This window comes from Dermacentor albipictus, chromosome 6 (genome assembly GCF_038994185.2).
Source record: "Dermacentor albipictus isolate Rhodes 1998 colony chromosome 6, USDA_Dalb.pri_finalv2, whole genome shotgun sequence".
Classification (NCBI taxonomy): Eukaryota; Metazoa; Arthropoda; class Arachnida; order Ixodida; family Ixodidae; genus Dermacentor; species Dermacentor albipictus.
Genome location: NC_091826.1, coordinates 95,518,708 through 95,542,828, shown reverse-complemented (window position 1 = coordinate 95,542,828; position 24,121 = coordinate 95,518,708). Strand labels below are relative to the sequence as shown.

General features: G+C 48.2%; 1 protein-coding gene across 1 annotated transcript in view; it reads left to right on the top strand.

Moving 5' to 3' along the window:
* Positions 1-24,121, top strand: part of LOC139047075 (calcium-activated chloride channel regulator 1-like) — a 179,736-nt gene that overhangs the window by 33,351 nt on the left and 122,264 nt on the right. The window contains exon 6 of the mRNA XM_070521025.1: positions 10,014-10,141. Within this exon, the coding sequence (XP_070377126.1) occupies positions 10,014-10,141 (128 nt within the window). The remainder of the gene's footprint in view (positions 1-10,013; positions 10,142-24,121) is intronic.

Here is a 24,121-nt window from a genome sequence, read left to right as displayed (position 1 = left end):
TCTTCAAGTTCCTGGGCGTCCCCTGTGGTGTAGGTTAAAAAGAAGGACGGCACGTGCTGCTTCTTTGTAGACTAGCGTCATCTGTGTAAAATTACTGAGATATCTACCCGCTCCTACGTGCAGATGGCGCCCTTGATTTCCGCCACGTTTACAGCTATTTCTCTTCTATTTATCTTATATGTGGATACTGGCATATTGATGTTTACGATATGGACAGGGCAAAAAACCGTTCATAACGCCCGATTGCCTATATCAATTTAAGGCGATGACCTTTGGGTGATGCAATATTCCGGCCACCTTTGAGCGTATAGGGGACAGCTTGCTCTGAGGTTTTAAATGCTCCATATATCTCTGCTACTTCGATGACGTCATCTTCTCGCCTACGTCCGACACCCATATTGAGCGTCTCACAACTATACTTCATTGTTTTTCGAAAGGCGAAGCTCAACTTACCCCGTGAAAATGTCGTTTTGGCCTCCATCAATTTGTTGGCCTGGGGAATCTCGTTGGCGCTTCCGGTGTACAGCCTTATCACGGCAAAACTCGCGGTGTCCGACATTTTCCGGTTCCGAAGACAACCACAGACTTTCGCAGTTCTGTAGGGTTAGGCTTGCACCTTCGTCATTTTTCTGGCAATTGCTAGACCCCTCACTTGTGAGCAAGGGCGTACAGTTCTCATGGAGTACTTCAGAAGCCGCCGCTTTCTCTCGTCTTACAACTCTTCTCAGTTCACCACCCATCCTTGCCCACTTGGACCCTGATGCCCCGAAAAATTACGCGTAGTTGCTTGCGGCCATGCCGTAGGTGACGTTCTACTCCAGCGTGAGCAGCACAAGGATCGCGTTCTTGCTTATGCCAGCCGCCTCCTATGACCATCGGAGCACAACTATTTGATTATGGAAGGGGAGTGCCTTGCTTTTGTCTTGGCTGTTTCGTAGTTCCGCCCCTACCACTGCAGTCGTCCTTTCTGTGCAGTTACTCACCATCAAGCTCTCTGCTGGCTCTCATTCCTAAGAGATCCTGCAAGCCGGCTTGGTCGACGTACTTTGAGGATCAAAGCATTTTCATACTCTGTGGTTTACAAGTCTGGCCGCCTACACTGAAACGCTGTCAGCTTGTCGCGTTACCTTGGTGACGAATCTGACCCCTGAAATACCGACTATGCTGTTAGCATTTACTCAATTTCTCAATTCTTTGATATCGCCGACCAGCAACCTTTTGACGCCCACATAAAAGCACTGATCGACTATTTTGAACGTTCTCTGGCCGATGCTACTGCACATCTATTCGTGCTCCGCGACGGTACTCAGTACCGTCATAATCTCCATCCTGACGGCTCTTAGTTTCTACTTTTGATACCTAAACACCTCCGCTCTACCGCTCTGCAAGAGCTTCACGACGCAGCAGCGACGGGACGCGTCGGCGTATCTCGAACCTACGATCTAGTAAGCCTCCTTATTTTTCTCCAAGCCTCCCCCGTTCCGAACGACGTTCTGTCACCGCGTCCCACGTATGCCAACGACGCAAAAGCCATTCCAGCTCCACATTGTCACCTGTAGCCATTCCATATAACCGCCGAGTGCTTCGGTCGTGTCGGCATATATTTTCTCGGGACCTATCCGGAATCTATACATCAGGGAACAAGTGGGTGGAAGTGAATGCGGCCTACTCGACCCCATGTTCAGCACTTCCTGCTGTACGATATCGTTTGATGCGTGATGCTCTGGCCCAAATGATCACATTCGCTGGCGGTGTGTTTCTCTCCGAAGCCGCTGATGACGCCACACCTGTCTGCTCTATATAACATGGACTTATCAATGGCCTCACTGAGTACTTCAATTGAACCCTTACAGACATGCTATCGAAATAGATTTCAGCCGACCACCGTGGCTGGGACGTTGTTCCTCCTTAGATTACCTTCGCTACAACTGTTTCCATGTCAAAAATGCTGCCCCTGTTGCACGTTTTACGACGACCAGAATCGACGTAGCGATTGGTACAGTGCTTCCGGCCATATATATATATATATATATATATATATATATATATATATATATATATATATATATATATATATATATATATATATATATATATATATATATATATATATATATATATATATATATATATATATATATATATTGACACGTGCACTTGTTTGTCTTTATCAGGCGACACGTTTTACCGCCTAACAAGTATTATCGCACAGCGCAGGACGCGCCTGCATGTATCGGACGTTTCTGGAAGGTTATCGATGCTTCCATTCGCTGTCTGTAACCGAACCTTGTATAGTCTGATCACGTGTGTTCGCGACGCGAATAATGTAGAACTTTGTGGAAGGCTAGCGGGTCCCAACAATTACTTTGGAAAATTCGATGACGGATGTATTAAAGCCGACGCGCTTGACCCGCAGATCAGGTTTTCGACGATCGCCGGCCGTGTTCGCCGCTATCGTTGTGCTATAATTGTAGCCTGTTTTTGTGGGCATAGGTTGGCCCAATAATAGTTATTTTTGTCTTTCACAGCATTGCTACCGTGTTCTTCAACGTCACCACCACCTGACAATATATATATATATATATATATATATATATATATATATATATATATATATATATATATATATATATATATATATATATATATATATATGTACTTATCTCTATCGGGCGACCACGTTTCACCGCTTAACAACTGTAATCGCACAGCGAGGGCCGCGCCTGCATGTATCCGACCTTTCTGGAAAGTTATCGATGCTTCTACCCGGCTGTCTGTTGTCGCCGAACCTTGTGTTATCTGATTTCATCGCGTAACGCGAATGGTGTAGAACTTTGTGGAAGGCACGCGGGTCCGAACGATTAGTCTGGAACATTCGACGACAGCTCTATAAAAGCCGACGCGCTTGACCCGCTGATCAGATTTATGACGATCGCCGACTGTGTTCGCCGCTCTCGTAGTGCTTTAAGTGTAGCCTGTTTTTTGAGCACAGGTTCGCCCAATAAAAGCAAGTTTCTGCCTTTCACAGTATTGCTACTGTGTTCTTTGACGTCACGACCACGTGACAATGAACATATATATATATATATATATATATATATATATATATATATATATATATATATATATATATATATATATATATATATATATACAGATACATATAAATAGCCAAAATCAACTTTGATCGGGAGAACCTGTGCTCAAAAAACAGCCTACACTCATCACACTACAACCGAGTGATGTTTAAAAAGTGTCGGAACGATTACAAGCCCATCAAAGATATGAAGACTTGCATGATGCACAACAATCATTTTATGCCGAAACAAGCATGATTCGCATTTTAGACAGGTCTACTGAGGCCTAGTTTGCCTAATTTATTACGTTTCTTTTGTAGTACTGCTGAGAATTTGCTTTACACTTAATCGTCCGAAAAAAAATAGAAACAAGACTTGAATTGTAAGAAAATTACTTGTCTGGGCTGGTTGGAGAATCAATAGCAGTTCCTCTAGATGTAAGCGTATTTTTTTGTAAGTCGTGCCTCACTCAGGAACTGATTTGTTATTACTTGCTGTATTCCGATACTGTTATGTGGTTTGTCGTGCCAGGCAACTACTGCTTGCTCATGAACCGAATTTTAGCTTTGTGATAACTCTTATATTGATAAAGACGTTTCTACCATGCGAGGTATGTATCTCTTACACAATTCTGAACTTCAGTACGTAGGGGCAAGTATTTTTCCTTTGTATGCCTCACTGTTTGGACCTAACAATTTGTAGATGTTGTACGCACGTTTTTGAGCATATTGTTACGTCCAAGCGCGTCAAAGGGACGCGGGAATCAAGAAGAGAAGGGAAGAGGAGAACGAAGACTGTGCAGCGGCCATTCCTGTTCTTCGTAGCCTGCCGTTCCTGCTCTCGCACGCCTCAATAAACCCCTTTTCCCCGTGCTTGTAACAAATTGGTGGACGGTGCGGGGTACACCTCGTAACCACGGAGCCTACGCTGCTACAACTTCGCCGAAGCCGTCGACTTGCCGGACTTCCGCCACCCTCACCTGCCATGCCTGAATACGCCTGCCAGATTCCCGAAGGATCTGACGCGGCTTCAAGGCCAACACCTGGTGTTCCGTGGCAGTACTACCGGGTGCCACTCACTTTCGGAGGAAAAGCCGGAGAAGATGTCGACGAGTGGCTCACGAACTACCGAAGGGTGAGCCGATCTAACGGTTGGAACTCGACCGCACAATTGTCCAACGTAGTGTTTTCCCTCACCGACACAGCGCTCGTCTGGTACGAGAATCACGAAGACACGCTCACTTCATGGGAGCTTTTCGTCGAGGAGATCAGAGCGTGTTTTGGAGACTCTAGCGCAAAAAAGAAACGCGCTGAACAGACGCTTTCGCAAAGAGCTCAGATTCCCGGCGAGACATGTACGACTTATATTGAAGAAGTGCTGAAACTGTGTAAAATAGTCAACTTTCAAATGTCTGAAGATGACAAAGTTGGACATTTGTTAAAAGGAATAGCCGAAGATGTCTACAATTTTTTGATCGGCAAGGAAAGTTTGGATTCCGTGTCTGACGTCATTCGCCACTGCAGGACCTTTGAGACGCTGAAGATGCGACGGATAATACCGAAGTTTGGTCGCCTGGCTAATGTCACGACGGTGGCAAGTGTAGACCCGAGCTCGTGTGTTGACCTTCCATCCACTATACGGCAGATTGTTCGCGAAGAGTTGCTCCATCAAGAAGAGATGTACCGTTGCACACCCGGCATCACTGGCGCGTACTCACCACACGAGACGAGAAACACGGCCGTTTCGACATCATGGCAACCCACGGTTCACTCAGCGTCCATCGAGTATAGGTCTACCCCACAAACGAGAGGGACCATGAGCTATCAAGGTCATGACTACGACCAACGCCCACGCCACACGCACGCCTCCCAGCGGCCGATGCCTAGCCACGATGAATGTCACCCACCTGCTGTCTATGCAGTCGACAGCAGCATGCGCGACTACTTGGAAGAACATCGCAATTTGAGGCATCTGCCGGTGTGTTTCCAATGCGGTGTCGCGGGCCACATAGCGAGGTTTTGCAATCGTCGCCCAACAACGTGGAATGGTCGATCCGGATCTTCAACAAGGCCCACACCTCCTACGAGGACTACTCAACAGCCGTACACCACCTCTTGGTCAGCTGGCGTCCCTCCCGGCAACGATTACTGGCAGAGAAGCTTCCGGAGCCGCTCGCCGGCATCTGACAGGAGTTTGACACCACCGCCAACTTCTCGTGCGCCACGTTTACGTCAATCTCCATCGCCAGTGCGCCGCTCCGCCTCGCCTTCACAACCGGAAAACTAGCTAGCGCGGCCGATGGGGGTGAGGTCGCTCGACACGTGCTATCGACAGAAATGCCCCCTGCAGTTGCTATGATTAAGAACAAAGTGCATGTACTTGTTGATGGTGTTTCTACAATGGCTTTAGTGGATACCGGAGCAACTGTATCCGTAATGAGTCTCGGTTTTAAAGGTCGGTTGGGGCGTAAAGTTGTATTTCGGTGGGACCAGGCTGCAACGTTTTGTGGAGTGAGCGGCGAGTCGTTGCGCCCTGTTTGTGTGTGCACTGCTGACGTATCCTTGGCTGGTGGAGTTTTCGCGACAGAGTTTGTAGTTATTCCCCGATCGACGCACGAAGTGATTTTGGGCATCGACTTTTTGCGACAGTGTGGTGCGACCGTCGATTGTCGCACGGGGGAAGTTTGCGTCGATGGCCATGTTTCGTCCGGTCTCTTAGAGGAGACTTGCAGTCAAGGTGAACTTTGTGTATCTGCAGATACTGTTGTGCCTGCGTCCACCTCTGTGTGCGTGCCGGTTGTGTGTCGCGGTGAAGTTCCAGACAGTTTCGATGCCTCCGTAGAGCCGATGCTTCTAAATTGTATGAAGAAGAACGTTTTTGTCCCTCATTGTGTGGTTTCTATTGGCAACGGGCGTGCTGGCTTGTGGACGGCCAACTGCTCAGCAGAACCTGTCCTGCTTCCAGACGGCTTGAAACTCGCCTACTTTACAGAATACACGTCTTCGTCCGTAGCCGTACTAACAGATACACCGTGTGAACCTGCTGACCTTCGCCACGTTTCAGACAAAAAGCTTCTGTCTATGATAAACAAGTCACTCAGCACAAGGGAGCGCCATACCTTGGTGGATACGCTTTCTAAGCATCTGTCAGTGTTTGACTTTGCGCAGCCGGACAAAGCGTTCTCGATTCCCGAGTCACGAACACGCCATACTATTGATACGGGATCTGCGCGCCCGATCAGGCAAAAGCCTTATCGCGTGTCGCCTAACGAGCGGAAGATAATCGGGGAACAAGTGAGTGACATGATGAAAAATGGAATAATACAAGAGTCCTCGAGTCCTTGGGCAGCTCCGGTCATACTTGTCAAAAAGAAAGACGGTAGCTGGAGATTTTGCGTCGATTATCGAAGATTAAACGCCGTGACTAAGAAGGATGTCTACCCACTGCCCCGGATTGATGATGCAATTGATTGCCTGCATTCGGCCTCTTATTTTTCTTCAGTGGACCTGCGCTCAGGATATTGGCAAATCCCGATACACCCGGCAGACAAGGAGAAAACAGCCTTCATAACCCCGGATGGATTATTCGAATTCAATGTGATGCCATTTGGGTTGTGCAACGCTCCAGCAACCTTTGAAAGGTTCATGGACACAATTCTGCGTGGGTTAAAGTGGAACATCTGTATGTGCTATCTTGACGACGTTGTTATATTCGGGCGCACATTCAATGAGCACAATACGCGCCTGGATATTGTCCTCGACTGCATCAAAAACGCTGGCCTGGTTCTGAACTCCAAGAAATGTAACTTTGGTGACCGTCAAACCCTTGTGCTGGGTCATCTTGTTGACAAAGACGGTATCCGGCCTGATCCCCTCAAGACGGCAGCTGTCGAGGCATTCAGTGCACCGCAGTCAGTGAAGCAACTTCGTAGTTTTCTGGGTCTTTGCTCTTACTTTCGCCGATTTATTCCTGGTTTTGCTGACGTAGCTTATCCTCTGACAAATCTGCTACATAAAGACGCCCGGTTTGAGTGGACACCCGAGTGCGATTCTGCATTTCGTCAATTGAAGTTCCTGCTGACCTCCCGACCTATCCTTCGCCACTTCAATCCTACTGCGCCGACAGAAATCCACACAGATGCTAGTGGCGTCGGTCTGGGTGCCGTCTTGGTCCAACGCTATGACGACCGTCAGCACGTGATTGCTTATGCAAGCCGCTCATTAAGCAAACCTGAACGGAATTACACGGTCACAGAGCAAGAATGCCTCGCTGTAATCTTTGCGGTTCAGCGATTTCGCTCGTACTTGTACGGACGCCCATTCCAAGTCGTCACAGACCACCATTCCCTGTGCTGGCTTGTCAACCTTCGCGACCCTTGTGGTCGCCTTGCGCGCTGGGCTTTGAGGTTGCAGGAATATAACTTCACTGTTTCCTACAAGAGTGGCCGAAAACACGCTGACGCAGACTGCCTTTCCCGTATGCCGCTTGCCACGACGGACTGCGACGCAGACGATTTTGATCATCTCGTCGCTTCTGTGACACCCGCTTTTCCAGATATTGATGCATTCAAAACGGAACAACGGACAGACACTAAATTGGAGCCACTCTTTACTTCTGCCCATTCAAGTGCAACAAGCAGCTACTGTGTACGTGACGGGCTCCTGTACAAAAGGAACTACTCAAGCACGGGTGCACGCTTCCTTCTAGTGGTGCCGGAGAGTCTCCGGCCAGCAATCCTTCAGGCTATGCACGATGACCCTACCTCCGGGCACTTAGGCACTGTGCGCACACTTTATCGCATTCAAGAACGTTTTTACTGGCCCCGGATGCGACATTCGGTTGAGTTTTATGTCGCCAGCTGCATACAGTGCCAACGTCGGAAACGCCCAACCACTGCCCCATCTGGTCTCCTTCAGCCTGTGCCGCCTTCCAGCTCACCCTTTCGGCAAGTTGGAATTGATCTGTTAGGCCCTTTTCCAAAGTCATCTAAGGGGAACCGCTGGATAATTGTCTGCGCCGACTATTTCACACGCTATTGCGAGACGGCGGCTATACCATCAGCAACTGCCACCGAAGTGTCGCTTTTCTTACTTCACGCTATTGTTCTACGACATGGACCACCTGGCGTTATCATAAGCGACCGGGGACGTCAATTCACGGCGGATATAGTGGAAGAGCTTGTGCGTTTGTGTAACTCGCACCTCAGGCACTCGACGCCGTATCATCCGCAAACGAATGGCCTCACTGAGCGCACTAATCGAACGATCACAAATATGCTTTCCATGTATGTTGCGTCCGATCACAAGAATTGGGATGAAGTTCTACCGTTTATTACTTACGCATACAACACCGCCAAGCACGAGACAACCGGCTACAGCCCCTTCTTCCTTCTATATGCTCGGCCGCCCCAGTATACGCTGGACACCGTCCTCCCTTTTTACCACCACGACAATCCTACGGTCGCCGATACGCTGTGCCTCGCTGAAGAGGCTCGGAGACTTGCGCGTCTTCGGACTTTGGCATCACAAGAAAACTCCAAAGACCGCTACGACGCACGACATCGGCCTGTTACATATAACCCTGGTGATCTCGTTTGGCTTTGGACTCCCACAAGGAAGCGCGGTTTGTGTCAAAAGCTGCTGGCAAACTACGATGGACCGTATGTTGTCATCGACAAAGTCAGCGAAGTGAACTATACTCTCGCGCGCCTCACGAACACTGGTAGACGTTCTGCTAGGACACAAGTCGCGCATGTCGCAAGGTTGAAATCATGTACGCCACGACAAGCTAGTTGACTCGCCCAGGGGGCTTTGTCTGCGAGGGGAGGTATGTTACGTCCAAGCGCGTCAAAGGGACGCGGGAATCAAGAAGAGAAGGGAAGAGGAGAACGAAGACTGTGCAGCGGCCATTCCTGTTCTTCGTAGCCTGCCGTTCCTGCTCTCGCACGCCTCAATAAACCCCTTTTCCCCGTGCTTGTAACAATATAATTGTTTCGTAGATGTTCGCACCGTCCGAGTGATGAGAATAAAGCTGTATCGCAACAAATGGTACCATTACGTAGACACTCCAGATATTGTTTGGTATTCTTGAAGAAGGCAGGATACGTGGAGTGCAGTAATGTATTTTTTGCCAAAATTTGGCAAGCAATGCTAAAAAATTATAAGATGCTCAACTTGGGCTGAAACAAAGTGTGTGCTGACCTCTTGGCATTGAGGCTTGGTGCTAGTGTGTTCTGATGATTCTGTCAATGCTGCTTACATAGGACCCACTGACAATCTATAATCGGAAATTTGTGAACGTTTCGATGCATCTTAACATTCAAATGCGAAGAATCATACCGGATACAGTAATTCAGGTAGTAGCTTGTATCTGTATCTCAAATACTTGCTGCCCAAGTAATTTCTATCACGATACAATTGAAGTTTTCTTTGCCCAGCCCTGCTCACCGCGCTCTCCGCATTCCGCGCCTGCACAAGAAAGTGTGGCAGTGTGAGAGAAGGATGGTAGTGGCTTTTCAAGCTGGAACTCACGCCACTGCAATTAACAAACCAAAGAGTAATTGACTTACATGTATATCCACCTATACTACGGCTTCAAATTTTCTGGTTAACGGCTGTGTCGTGCACAAGAATTACGCAGAGAATTAACAATTGCCTATCAGGGATCATCAATTAGTGACATAGACCATTCAACATGCATTTTAAATAGAAAAGAAATAGCCTAGTGGAAGCGTTCCACTAAAACTCTGCATTGGCAATCATCAGTTTTGGTTTTTATGCAGGTTATTAAACCAGGCAGCAAAACAAAATGCACGCTTTTGTTTCGATTAGCAAAAAAAAAAAACATTTGAAATAAATTCATGGGGATCACTTCAAGGGCGATATTCGTGTCATAGCTCGTGATCTCCATTGCTGACAAGAGTTTCTTGGTTTTCAGATAAAGGATTTTTGTAACTCGGAGGACAAAAGCCACAGACACAACAAGTTTGCACCTAACATGCACAACAAGATGTGCAATGGCAAGCCCACCTGGGACGTCATCAAGCAGAACGAAGACTTCATGGGGTACGTATGCTTCCTTCACGATGACGAAGTCATTGACGCAGCAACGTGGAAAGTTGGGCCAGTTGGAAATCATGCATTTTTGGGTCAATGCGAGAAACCATGGCAGCGCAAAAAGGAAAGAAACAGCGGTCGGCCTGTGTCCTTGGCTTTGTTTTGATTCAAAGAACAAATCAGCGACGCAAAGGCAAACCTACCTTTGGCACAATGATCTTTGTGGCCTGGTGGTGTCGCAGCGTTTATAACCGTAAATTTGTACACAGAAAAGTTTATTATAGTAAGCTGAATTTTTCATTAATTATGGAAACATACAGAAGGGTCTTAGCTATCATTCATGAAGCTTTACTAAACGTCTTATTCGCGTGCGCAATAACGAACAGATGTACGATGCGTGTAGTCAAGTTAAGCAGCCACAGTATCTTCTACGTCCTGAACAGCTCTTTGAAGTAATTACTGGACTTTTTGATGTTTGTAATTGTTAAGATGATCACCAAAATCAGATCAAGGTGAAAGTGGTAGCCACCATTTCCACAAGCGGACTTGCCTTTTTCAAGGAAGACACATGCTTTCCTCGCCACAGTCTATACAGGTAGGGTTCTTCTGACGCAGAGAGGGGTAACGCGTGCGATTGCCGTTACGAGCGAAGGTGCGTTAAGTAACTCCGGAGGTGCAGAATTGAGAATAAAGGAATGCTGTGCAGAAGGTCTATGACACGGCAGTCTGGCAGCCGATGGGTCAACGGCGTGCACACCATCCCTCTATTACCGGCTGCGCTGGTGGTCATGGGCTAGTCTCTGAAAGATATCACATAGGCAGTGGCAAAAACCGGGGCTCATGAAAAAGACAGTATACAGCAAATAACTGAAATGAAATAAATAAATAAAAAGAAAGCAAAAGGCAAGAAAGAAAATACCACAATGTGAGCAATCCAAGTATCCTTGCCTATTGCTTAAAATTTAGCATAGCGAGTAGATTCTAAAGCTCCCTTCGAAACGTTTATGCCTACTGGTTGCAATGTTCTGAACCTACGAATATGGTATTATGAATAAGATGAGTCTCTGTATTTTCTTTCTCGTTCACAACGGAAATTTGTCCGCAAGATTCAAAGTTTAAGTTCATCGTAGTTATGACCTGGTTGGTTGAAATGTTTGGCGACGGCTCTAGGAAGCTCTTTAGCTGTGTCCTGAGGATGTCCATTTAATCTGACATGCATTGATTGTCCCGTTTTACCGATATATTGTTTCGTAGGGAACGAACATTCAATTAGGTGCGCCACATGCGATCTTGCACAAGTAAAGGTAGATTTGACTTCGTGGGTTTAACTATTTGCGGTACTCTTAACTTCTATGTAACATTGAAGGTGCCTACAAGTTTTGCACAAGGGGTTATATTATGCTTTCAATACGGGGGAATGATGTTTGCTGACGTTTGCGGGCACTAACATGTGTTAAAATTTTTATTGCGGCGATAGGTAACCCGATAGGTAATCGGGGAATGCTTTTCTGGAACGCTCGTTACTTTATAATATTGGCAGCGTTTTCCTAGGATGGTTGTTCATCTTTGGGAGAGCATTAGAATATTTTGTTATCAACGCTGCCAGTTTGTGAGATTTTGGTGTAGGCTATTCGTTGCTAACTCCGGCTACCTCTCCAATCTTGACGCAACATCAGATGATCCATCAAGAGCAACTTACCGGATAGTTTCTTTCTGCTAGCTTTCTATGAGGTCATTTAGGTTGTGGATATAATCGCTATCTTCGCTGCAGATTCTTCTTATTCGTTTCGCTTGCTCGACAAAAATTCCTTCCTTGGAGTGCCGCAGGTGATGGCTGTTGTAGTCTAAATATTGCTGGCTATCTGTACGCTTCCAGGAAAATGTCTTTCTCCGTTTTCCGTTTTCTATGTAGACCGTCGTGTGCAGGAAGTTGGTTTGACTATGAGAGTGGGCGCACACTAAATTCAATACTTGCGTGAAAGCGATTGAAATGGCTAATTAACTCTGTTAACGCGCTTGCGCCTTGTTTCTATATTATAAATATATCGTCAGTGTAACAAAAATTGGTTTGTAGTTTTAAAAGGCAGGATTTCAGCAGGTCTTTTTCAAGCTGCCCCATGAAAATGTTCGCATACGGGGGAGCGAATGGTGTTCCCATGTTAGTGCCGAAAGTTTGCAGGTAGTGAATAGAATGTAATTTGAAATAGTTGAGTGTGAGAACTAACCTAAGGACCGACAGGTAAACTTGAGGAGCGTGCGCTTGGGGATTGATTGCGATGGCTTTCGATACGGCTTCAATTCCTTCCCTCATGGGTATGTTAGTGTAAAGGGCTGAAACATCCAAAGTGACTAGAATAGCGTGGTTTCGGTTCGTGTTGATGTCGTCGATAATTCCAAGGAAGGGCGGGAAAAAAGACAGCAGGGTGGGGGGGATGTTTGACAGGGGTTTATTTAGGACTTTACATTGCCTCCCGGTAGGTGCCTTTTTATTAGACACAATACGGCGACCTGGGATTCCTGCCGTAATTATTTCTTCGGAAGGAACATTATCTATTTGAGGAAGAAGATAAAAGCAGCCTGCCACTTTGTTCTTTTGTGTCATGAAGAAATATTGAGGGGTCGAATGGTATAACGGTTCAGAAGGGAACCAGTCCACTTGGCTTCATCTGATTGGTTAAATAAATTATGGGGTTTTACGTGCCAAAACCACTTCCTGATTTTGGGGCACGCCATATGTGGACTCCGGAAATTTAGACCACCTGGGGTTCTTTAACGTGCACCTAAATCTATGTACACGGGGGTTTTCCCATTTTTCCCCCATCAGAATGCGGACGCCGTTGCCGGGATTGATCCCGCGAACTCGTGCTCAGCAGCCCAACACCATAGTCAGGGAGAAAACACGGCGTGTTCAGCTGACTTGGCAAAATTTTGCTCGCGTCAATGGCCGTCAGAGACAGCGAGGTGGCACCGGAAGTTATGCTCACGTCACGCATCTGTCAATCGTTTCCAAGGCGAACCCAAATTTGGCTGAGAGTGGAAATGGCGAAGGGGTAGTCTGCTTTAGGTTCCGTTGGTGTGTCTTGGCTGTTGGCTTGCGACCCAGACCGCGCTGACCGGTCGCACCACCCGGAGACACGCGGGCGTCGCGCGCGCGTGCGTTGGTTGCTTCGGAGGCTATTGTTTTTTTTTTTCATCTGCTTGGCGTTTCTCTTTCGCTGTCGAACACGGCTGGAATGTGATACGCGTTCGAAGAAGTGATGGATAATGAGTTCCACCACCCCTGCCGGCTTTTTAAGTAGACCTTTTGCAAGCTACAATATCAATTGGAGGAGACTCGGGTGCAAGTGTACGAGGGGTCATTCCACGCAGACGAAGCAATTTGGCACTGCGGTTCATCGCCACCGGCCTGCAGCTCCCAGAGTTCGGTAGGAGGCGAACCATTAATCTGAATGGCCTAGATCTGTCCACGAAGTTGCTATCGCAATTACTCTATTGGTCGGTAGAAGGGCTGGGTCGGCTTTCCCGTGACCTACATTTCAAAGGAAATGCCAAGGAGATATTCGCATGGTGAGATCAAATTCCCAGTGCGATCGCCAGCATGAATAGCTCGCACATCGCTGTTCGACAATCAGAAGGGTTCAACCTGGGCTGCTCCTGCGCTTCCTTCGTTAGGCTGATAAAAATATACAGTCGGGGCGGGAAGATACTCTGGAGATCTCTTTTTTTTAGCTGCCCTTTTATCTCTACTTCGGGAGTGCCGCACTTTGTTCCTCAATTTGACGGCGTAGCGCGCACCGTCAGCACCACGCTCTTTGATTTTACTTCGCGCAGGCAATGCAGGGCCCGTATACCAAAATGTTCGATTTCAAGTTCCATTGTTTCTACACAAGATGTGCCGTGGGAGAGACCGCAGGGATAGCGGCAGCGCCGACGGAGAGCGAGTCATGACCGAGCCGATGACGAAGGGCGAAAAAAGAAGGGAAATTGATATATACGGCTAGTAAAGTTGACCCTAAAATACAGTTGACGCTTTTGTCGTGTTCGGTACGTTACGAAGTGCTGGCAGCGCCTTCCTATCGCGTGCATTGTGCAAGCTCCTGGTAGCAGAAGACATAGCGCTGCGCTCTGCCAACTCATTTACGCTTGCGGCACCGTCTGTCGCCTGAAATAGAAAAAAACAATGACATAATAAATTACTTCTCCACTGCGTAAACGCTCGGCACCACACGTTTATACTTTACAACTTGCCGTACAATTTTTAACTTATATTTTATATTTAAGAAGCAATCAGAAACTTTCTGCACTTCCTAGGTTAGCTTGTCATATGATGACATACACTTCTCAGGTAGCGCCCTGTCGTTTATTGGTCGCGTCCTCCTCTCCCTTCACCTCCGGCTTGGGAGTGGAACCTTTACTGACGTAAGCGTCGATGTGAACGTTTCATTTTCCGAACCGTTATAATATTTAGCCCGAGAACGCGGGATTAGTTCACTGAACAGGAGCTTGGCTATTGTGCTTTGCACAGTTATATTGTATTCTGAAGTTAGGTTAGAGTCGTGCTTTCTGTAATGGGTGGTGTTACTAAGTTGGTTGGAGGCCTCATTCTTGTGCTTCTTTATAGGCCAGATTACGATACTGCCGCCTTTGTCTGCTTCTTTTGTTACAATACCATTCTTTTCCGCAAGTTCCTTAATGATTTGGTGCTTAGCGGGGATAAACTCTTTCCTGTCCGGCAATGCCGCGGTGACTCTAAAAATTCCTTGGAGATTAGCTTTCGGTATAAATCCAGGTCTCGGCACTGTTCTGTTTCCCCTGTCCACGTCCTCTATGGTCTAAGGGAGTTTCTATCCTGTTTTCCTACTTCTAGCCTATCGAAAAAGAACTCCTTAATGGGCGTGCGTCTTCAAAACTCTGTTATATCTCTGTGGAGCTCGTGTTTGTTTACTGCGTTATTTATAGGAGAAAACGCTAGACTACGTTTCAGGAGATCGAATTCATTGGGGCTTAGACTCAGGGACATGGGTACTACGCAGCTGCAGTGCTCTGAATTCTCCCTTGTAGCACTATCGGAGGAGCTATGTGCTTTAGGAATTACAATAATTTTTTGGGGTGCATCAGCAGCTCTAACATCTTTGTGTTAGTATTGTTCTAGCATTATTTGCCTACCTAGTGTGGACGAATTGTTGAAGTTCCCTTTTTTTTCCGGTTCAGATAAATTGATGCCGTCCAGCTGATTAGTAATTATCCTAAGTTGTTCCTTGCAGACTTTTTCCCGAATAGAAGAGTATAGAAGATGATAGAAGAGAGCGATGCATTTTGTAGGACAAGATGGGACTTTAATAATAGCCTGGAGAATAAAGATCCGAGGGCACACCTAACCTTAATTCTGATACCTTGCGGGATTTTCCGCTGTTCCGTGGAGCTAGTGTCAGCTTTTAGGTGACATCTGGGATGTGTTTGGCGGCGAGTTCGTGGAATTGCAGGAAAGGGCGAGATTCGCTATGTCGTGTGGTACCCGCCGTGTGCAGTAGTCATTTGGGTTTGGTTCGCGCAGACGTCCGGGGTGAAACATCTTGAGGTGGAGTATTTTGCGGTTCACTTTCTTGTCGAGGCCTGCATCGATTTCTGTGTGTCTGTTTGCTTTTTATTCTATGTAGCTCCTTGCCTGAAGGCTTCACTGGTGGTTGTGGGCTTGCGTGTGAGTGGGTGTTGCCCAGGTGGTGCTGGCTCCACGTCCACCGTCTTTGTAGACGCGTCTTGGTTTCCACCTTCGGTGGAACGTGCGTTCGAGCTGGGGTTGAAAATTTCACGTGTTTGTTTCTGTGATGTATCCGACAGGTACGGAGGCATCACTGCTGTTTTTGATTGCGTCTATTTAAAAGAGTTCCTGCGCATATACTTGATTTTCTTTGCAATTACCTTGACACCATAGAAATTATGATAGATAGCGGTCCCAGGTGAGCAGAACATCGGGGTCCTGGTGTAATTCAGCCAGGTGCATGACATCCACGATTTCGTGTCGGAGAACCCTACCTATATATACTTTGCCAAGAGACTCTTCTGTCGCCATTAGCTGCATCGTTGGCTCCTGATTTTACATTGTTCTTCTGTTGCTGAACCTCATGGTCCGCGCAGGTCATTATATTAAGGGGGTAGAGAAAGCATATATATATATATATATATATATATATATATATATATATATATATATATATATATATATATATATATATATATATATATAATTAGGGGTTGCATATCCAGATGATAGCGTTGGGCGCAGTGACTGGGGAAGGAAAAGACAGCGGGCGAGATGAGTGCCGGCGAAGCGTATATATGTTTCCATACAAGTCGTGTTAACCGTAGGAATACTATGTGTCACTTCATTTTTGGTGGCAATGTGACAATGGTGGTTACGGACACGCTCTCAACGCGCGAACATTGAGAAACAGTCCGTTGATGCCCTATCCACAGCTACTAGTCGTCCCCTTGTACGGCGGCACTCTACGGTGCGAGGCCTATCTCATGCAGCTGGCAACTCTCCTGACAGCTAACGGCTGAGACAATGCCAGAAAAGTGCAAGCAGTAGCGCTGACCAGTTATGGAGCTTTTATGCAGCCTGACATCTGGTCATCACGCATACTTCAGGTCACTGACGAGAATCCCTGCCGATTTGTGTGGCAAACCGTCACCGACACAGCTTCGCTACACTTGTCTGGCATACCGGCACGTGAACCCGGGCAAGTCATTCCAGGAGTTGGCTGCAGACGTTCAAGGCCTCAACTCGAACGCGCCACAAGCGCTCCATTTAGCACGCTGAACTTCTGCTTAACTGAGACTTTCATCGACGCTATACAATATCCAGCTTTTCACTATTGGGAGCGTACTGGTAAACTACAACACCTCCGGGCAGCAGTTACTTCATCTTGGAGAGACCGTTCATTGGTGAAACACTCGCAACGTGTCCCTTCTGTTCCAGCGAGAACTACGACTACCGGAAAAACTTAAGTCAGCATTCCGAACAGCCAGTTGTACTCAAAGAAACCTTTGAGGCGCGCTCCCACCAGAGGCACCACCAACGTTTATTTGTAGATCCTGATGTCGCTCTTTTTCAACAGTATCGGTGGCACGACAAACCAAGAAAAGGTTTCTCCGAGGTAGCAAAGATGTTCTAGTATCTTTTGTTTTTGCTGCCGAAGACATGGATTTATTGGCTTGCCTGCAGTTACGCTCTCATTGCCAGCAGCCGCCACTAGTTCTTTTTTTCGGCTGCGGCAATTGGACACCATGTTTTCACTGATGTGCATGTTCGGGACAACAGCTCAGACTTTGGTTGACAGAGAGGCCGCCGTCAGTGTGTGGTACTCGACATAAGCACCACGCGTGCATAACTTACTTCAACCTTACTCCGTAGCACGGCATGTCTCGTCCTGAGAGACTGGTGTTAAAGAAGCCGGAGGAATCGCCCTGAATGTGAGCGCCATCAAACAGACGCTTCCCGTAGAATTCACCTTTGCATAGAGTACCGTTGGGCCACTTGTCCTCGGCGGCGGGTAGGGTAGATAAACAGCGTGTAATGAAGAAAGGAAGATAATGACCTACCAATCATCATGAAGAGCGGAGCGCACGAGATCGATACTCGAACACCACCATCTGGTTCTCCCGACGTACTGTTCCGAGGTAACGCCTGTTTGTTGGACTCGTCCAAAAAATCTCCTTACATTTGGTGGATCGTGCTGGGTAGGCATATGACCGGCACCCTGGAACTCCAATGCCGCACATTGCACTCGACCATGCAAACTGACGCTGCCCAGTCGCCACCATCTCTCCCAGCCGCCGTTTGCCTCGGCCCGGTTCGCCAGCGAGACCCCCCAGTATTTTCGGGTACGGAAGACCAGGACGTCGAGGACTGGCTGTGTCGGCCTACGAAAAAGTTAGTGGACCCAACAAGTGGGATGACACTGCTAAGATGAGTACCGCGAACTTTTACCTGGCTGGCGTGGCGAAGCTGTCGTATACGAGCCAGGAATCAGAATTTCAGAACTGGTGCCCGTTTAAGGAGGCAATACCTGCCATTTTCGGTCGCCTTGCCATGCGGAAGTTACGCACCGAGAAACGGTTGCACACACAGGCACTGGAACGAAATGAAACTTTCTCTGCCTATATTGAAGACCTAATCGATTTCTACAGGCACGCCAATGCATCAATGAGCGAAAGTGCCATAATACAGCATATTATGAAGGGTGTCGACGAATATGTCTTTCAAATGCTTCTTCCGTAGTCTCCTGGCGCTGTGTCTGAAGTGGTAACTCGGTGGCGCAGCTATGACGAATTGAGAAGGCAGTGGGCTCTCACACGACGTTCATCTCACACGTGCAGTCAACCAGTCGCTGCACTGGACATCGTGCCTGACCCGTCATACCTTCTCGCACAAATGAAACAAATGGGGCGTGAGGAGGTGGCCCGTCAGTTGTCGCTCCTGCCGTTTGCTCAGCGTCAGGAGCTCCCACAGCAGCAACAACTGCAGCGACCAATCCGGTTGGTTCCCTTGCTTGGACACGTCATCCAAGAACAGATTTCTGAGGCCATGTCGGTGCCCATTCAGCAGCAACCGGTCGCCGCGCCTCTTAGTTACGCTGAGGTAGTAAAGCGGCAGCAGCTTCAACAGCCCTCACCGTCCCATGGTGTGCTGTATGCTGCAGCCCCAATTCAGCTGTCCGTGACATGGGCTTCTCCCATCACTGCAAATCCGAGTCCCCAAATCCGAGTCCCCAAAAATCCGAGTCCCCAAACAAGCACGTCTTCACGTGACTACCCGCAACCCACGTCTCGTTGCCCACCTTCACCCCATCGCCGCTCCTTGTCGCCCATGCGTCCACGACCAGCCCCTTGAAAATAAGGGGAACTAGCCCCCCCCCCCCCCTCCCAGTTCGTGAGACAAGAACTGCGCTGTCGAAATGCTCCAGGCCTCGAACTTTGCCGTGGAATATCGTCGAAGTTTATGTAGAAGGCACCCATACATATGCTCTTGTCGATACCCGTGCTGCCGTTTCTGTTATAGACGTCACAATTTGCGGCAAGCTTCGGAAGGTGACCACAACTCTTGACATGATGCTCCTACGTAGAGTGAATGGAGCCCTGTTCGGCCTTTAGCTGCCTGCACTGCTCGACATATTATCGCTTAAGAGCACTACATTGTTGAGTTTATCGTCCTTTCAAACTGCTCGCACGTCATTGTAGTTGGCTCGTACTTTCTATCGTACAATTACACCGTTATTGATTGTGCCAGATTTGAACTTGAGCTCTTCGCGTTGTGTGACCAGTCCCACAAACCCACTCATCAAGCCGCACACAAACTAGTCGTAACAGAAGAGACAGAAATTCCGCCGACAGCAGCTGTTTTGCTTCCCGTGTTCTGCGATGGCATATCTGATGAAGCTGCAATCTTTGAACCGTCACGCCTCCTTCTAAGTCAAAAACGACTTCTTCTGCCTTATTCGATCTTCTCTATTTCGAATGGAACAAGCGCTCTCTGCTTCATAAATCCTCTTTTTACTCCATCAAACTGCTTAAAGGTGAATCCCCTCTGGGTTGCGTGCAACAAATTGATATCGGACAAATTTTTCCCGTGAGGCAAGATTCAGCTCCAGGCGACCTCGACGTCGTCAGTGCTCTTAATCTATCTGATGTACAAGCTGCCTACCTATTTGATTTGTCGATCGCAGACGGAGTGTCACAATTTGAATGCTCTGCTCTTCTCCAGCTGCTCTACCAGTTCCGCGACTCGTTCGATGTTGCCCAACGTACCTTTGGCTGAACTTCTACCATTGTTCATAACATCGACACCGGCTCCAACTCGCCAGTGCGACAACGCCCTTACCGTGTCTCCACCGCGAAACGTCAAGTTATTACCGACCATGCTGGGGATATGTCTAAACGCGACGTTATTCGCCCTTCACAAAGTCCGCGGGCATCCCCTGTAGTTCTCGTTAAAGAAAAGGTTGGATCGATGCGCTTCTGCGTTGATTAGCGGCGCCTAAACAAGGTCACTCGAAAAGACGTGTAACCTTTACCCAGATATGACGATGCTCTTGATTGTCTACAAGGTGCCGAGTTTTTTTCGCCGTTAGATTTGCGTTCCGGGTATTGGCAGGTGCCTTTAGCAGATGCCGACCGTTCAAAGACAGCCTTCGTCAAGCCTGACCGTCTATATGAATTCAATGTCATGCCCTTCGGCCTCTGCAATGCGCCTGCCACCTTCGAGCGCATGATGGACTCGGTTCTACGGGGTTTGAAGTGGCACATGTGTCTCTGCTACCTCGACGACATTGTTGTGTTTGCGCCATATTTTTCAACCCTTATCGAACGCCTCAACCATGTCCTGATTTCTCTGAAGACCGCTCAGCTGCAACTAAATCTCAAGAAGTGCCGCTTTGCTGCTCGAAAACTTACAATTATCGGTCACGTCATATCAAAGGATGGTGTGCTTTCAAACCATGCTAAACTACGTGCCGTGACCGATGTCCCGGAACCGACGACCATAAAGCAGTTACGAAGCTTCAGATAGTTGTGCTCCTACTTTCGTCGGTTTGTGCGCAACTTCGCCTCTATAATTGCGCCTTAGACCCAACTTTTAGGCAACGCCTCCAATCTCTCGTCATGGTGTTCTGAGTGTGACCAAGCCTTCTCCAACCTTCTCTGTCCCATGACGTCACCACCTATACCGCGTTACTACGATCATACGGCCGCAACTGAGGTGCACACAGACGCCAGCGTTGCCGGCCTCGGTGCTGTTCTCACACAACGAAAGCCTCGGTTCGCAGACTATGTCGTCGCATACGCCAGCAGAAAGATTACCAAGGCTGAGTCAAACTATAGCGTCGCGGAGGAAGAATGCTTGGCAATAGTATGGGCCCTTGCCAAGTTCCGCTCTTACTTATATGGCCACACGTTTGATGTAGGTACGGATCATCATGCATTATGTTGGTTGTCTTCTTTGAAGGATCCGTCAGGTCGCCTTGCCCGCTGGGCTCTTCGACTTCAAGAGTTTGACATCCGCATTATATATCGTTCCAGATACAAGCATGCCGATGCTTATGCACTGTCGCAGTCACCACTATCCACCGAAACTGCGTCCATATCCACTATACACCATCCATTGTCAGCTCTTGACGTCGCCACCATCTCCTCTGCACAGCGCCACGATCCCTGGATCGCTTCGCTTCTCGACGTTTTACCCGAGGCACCCATCCTTTCGACCACTCGAACACTGCGACGCCAAGCTTTTGCACTTCAGCATCCGTGATGGCCCCTTGTACCGGCGCAACTACTCGCCAGATGGTAGGAAGTGGCTCCTAGTTATCCCTAGAACGCTGCGCTCTACAATCTGCGCGTTCTTTCACTCCAGCCCGCAGTGTGCTCACGGCGGTGTCATCAAGACCTATGAACGCTTACGGAAAAAGTACTACTGACGTGGAATGTTTCGCTTTCTCGGCAAGTTCATTCGCGGCTGCCACGAGTGTCAGCGACGAAAAAAACCACCGCATCCTGCCGCAGGTTCATTACAGCCCCTTCCATGCCCAGGCCGCCCATTCGACCGCCTTGGAATTGGCATTTATGGACATTTACCTTTGACCATGGCGGCAAACGAATGGGCTATCATTGCTGTCGACCACCTGACACGATACGCCGAAACCGCTGCTCTTCCCACGACGACAGCACGTGACGTCGCATCTTTCATCCTCAAGCGTTTTGGGCTTCGAAACAGTCCTCCTCGCGAACTCCTCAGTGACCGTGGCGGCATATTTCTCTCCGATGTAATTCAAACACTTCTCCACCAGTGCAATATTGTACATCGGACGTGTACTGCCTTCCACCCTCAGACGAATGGTCTCACTCAGCGGTATAATCGGACACTACGGGACATGCTTGCGATACATGTTGCATCTGATCAATCAAACTAGGGCATGGTACTTTCATTTGTGATGTACGCGTACAAAACTGCTATGCAAGTCACAACCAGGTTTTCCCCCTTCTTCCTTCTGTACGTTCGCCAGCTGACGCACACTATCGACATGTTGCCGCCATACGCACCAGATGCCTCAAAGTGCACGCCCGTGTCGGAAGCCAGCCGTTCCGCTGAAGATTGCCGACAACTATCCAAGCGCTTTACTACAGCCGACCAACAACGCCAGAAAAACGCCCGCGATGATGACCACTCTCCTGCCCCAACATTCGCTCCTGGAGCGCTTGTGTGGCTGCTTGTACCACCTCGCGCCCCTGGCTTTTCGTCCAAACTACTCCCAAATTATCATGGTCCCTACCGCGTCATCGAGCGTACTTCTCCCGTAAACTACGTCATTGAACCTCTTACGCTACACGGCGACCGTCGTCGACGTGGACGTGATGTGGTTCACGTAGACCACCTCAAGCCGTACTTCGACCCACTTGTCCCCACCTGTTAGATCGCCAGGATGGCTCCACCTTTCTCGACGGGGGCAATTGTAATGAAGAAAGGAAGAGAATGACATACCGATCATCATAATGAACGGAGGGCGCGAGATCGGCGCTCGAACACCCTCTTGTTCTCCCGACGTACTGTTCCAAGCTACCGCCTGTGTGTTGGACTCGTCCAATAAACCTGCTTACAGGTGAATAAAGCGCTCTCTTATGTCTGCGTCACGTATTCGCCACCAGTTGCCTGCCTGAAGTAACAGATGCCATTCTTTGTTGTTTAAGCGCCTATCTGTCTTTGTTCCTCAACATCACCACAAAATTATCTAGCGAAATTGAATTCGGCAGCCTTGGTTTGGGATTTGGAGGGGTATTCTTTAAGAGTCCACCTTGTGGACTGTCCATTTCGGCCGCAGCTGATGTGCTGATTGGATGGAGCTGCGCGAGCGAGGAGGAGATGAGCAGCCCCAGCCAATCAGCAGCGGTTGAGATCGAGAGTTTTCTAGGTGGACTCTTACAGAATAATCCGCCTGGATACCCGTTCTGTTCGCGCGCGAGATTACCGGTAAGATCTTGCTCGAATCATCTGCGCGTTTTGTGCCGTTCAGCGACACTTGTCGCCACGGAGACTCCTCGCTTGCATGCATGGTCAAACACATGTTTTTGTTCTAAACGCTACCACCAATCCAGTCAACCGCATCGCGGCGAACGAATCGGTGACGCATCTGATGTTTTTTTCGTGTATTCACCTGAATGGCGCCAACTACTAACGCGAAGCCGGTCGCTTTGCGTACTAATGTCCTCCCATGGGAGCTACTCGACTTGGGCGCGAAGCTTTCGAACACTGTATTGGAATCAGTAAAAGAATTGGTCATCAATACCGTTGCTGCATTGCACCCTGAGCAGAAGAAATTGGCTGTCCGCGGTTGTGGAGCACCATATTGTCACGGAACGACATGAGCCTGTCCGCCATCAGCCGAGCTTTGTAACACATTCCAAGCACCATATTATAAAATAACACTTGAACGACATGTTCAAACTCTCGTTAATATATAACGAGGTTCTCGAATCCGGCAACATTGATGCCTTCAGGTAGCAAGTGTGGGTTTATTGACCAGTTGCTTCCACCCAATAAGATAACGTCCTCGTGACGCATGTGGCAAAAAGGACGTACCACATCCGAAGCCAAGGTCTGTGAGTGGTGGCGCTGGCTAACACTCCCAGGGTGCTATTTGGACACATAAATACCCCAAAAAGTAGGTGGGTAAACGGCGCCGCAGTAGCTCAACTGGTACAGCATCACACGCGAGGTCCGAAGGTTGTGGGCTCGGTATCCACCAGCGGCAAGTTGTTTTTTTATCCACTTTAATTTCCACTTATTATCGTTTCCTTATTTCATTTATTAAGCACAAGTAATTTCCCCTATGTTGTCCTTGGTGTCAGTGTTTGTTGGCTTCATATAATATGTTCAAGCAGGGTACTCTATCCGTGAGCTGGGATCATCTTGTTTGTTTAGATTATAGAATGCTGAACACC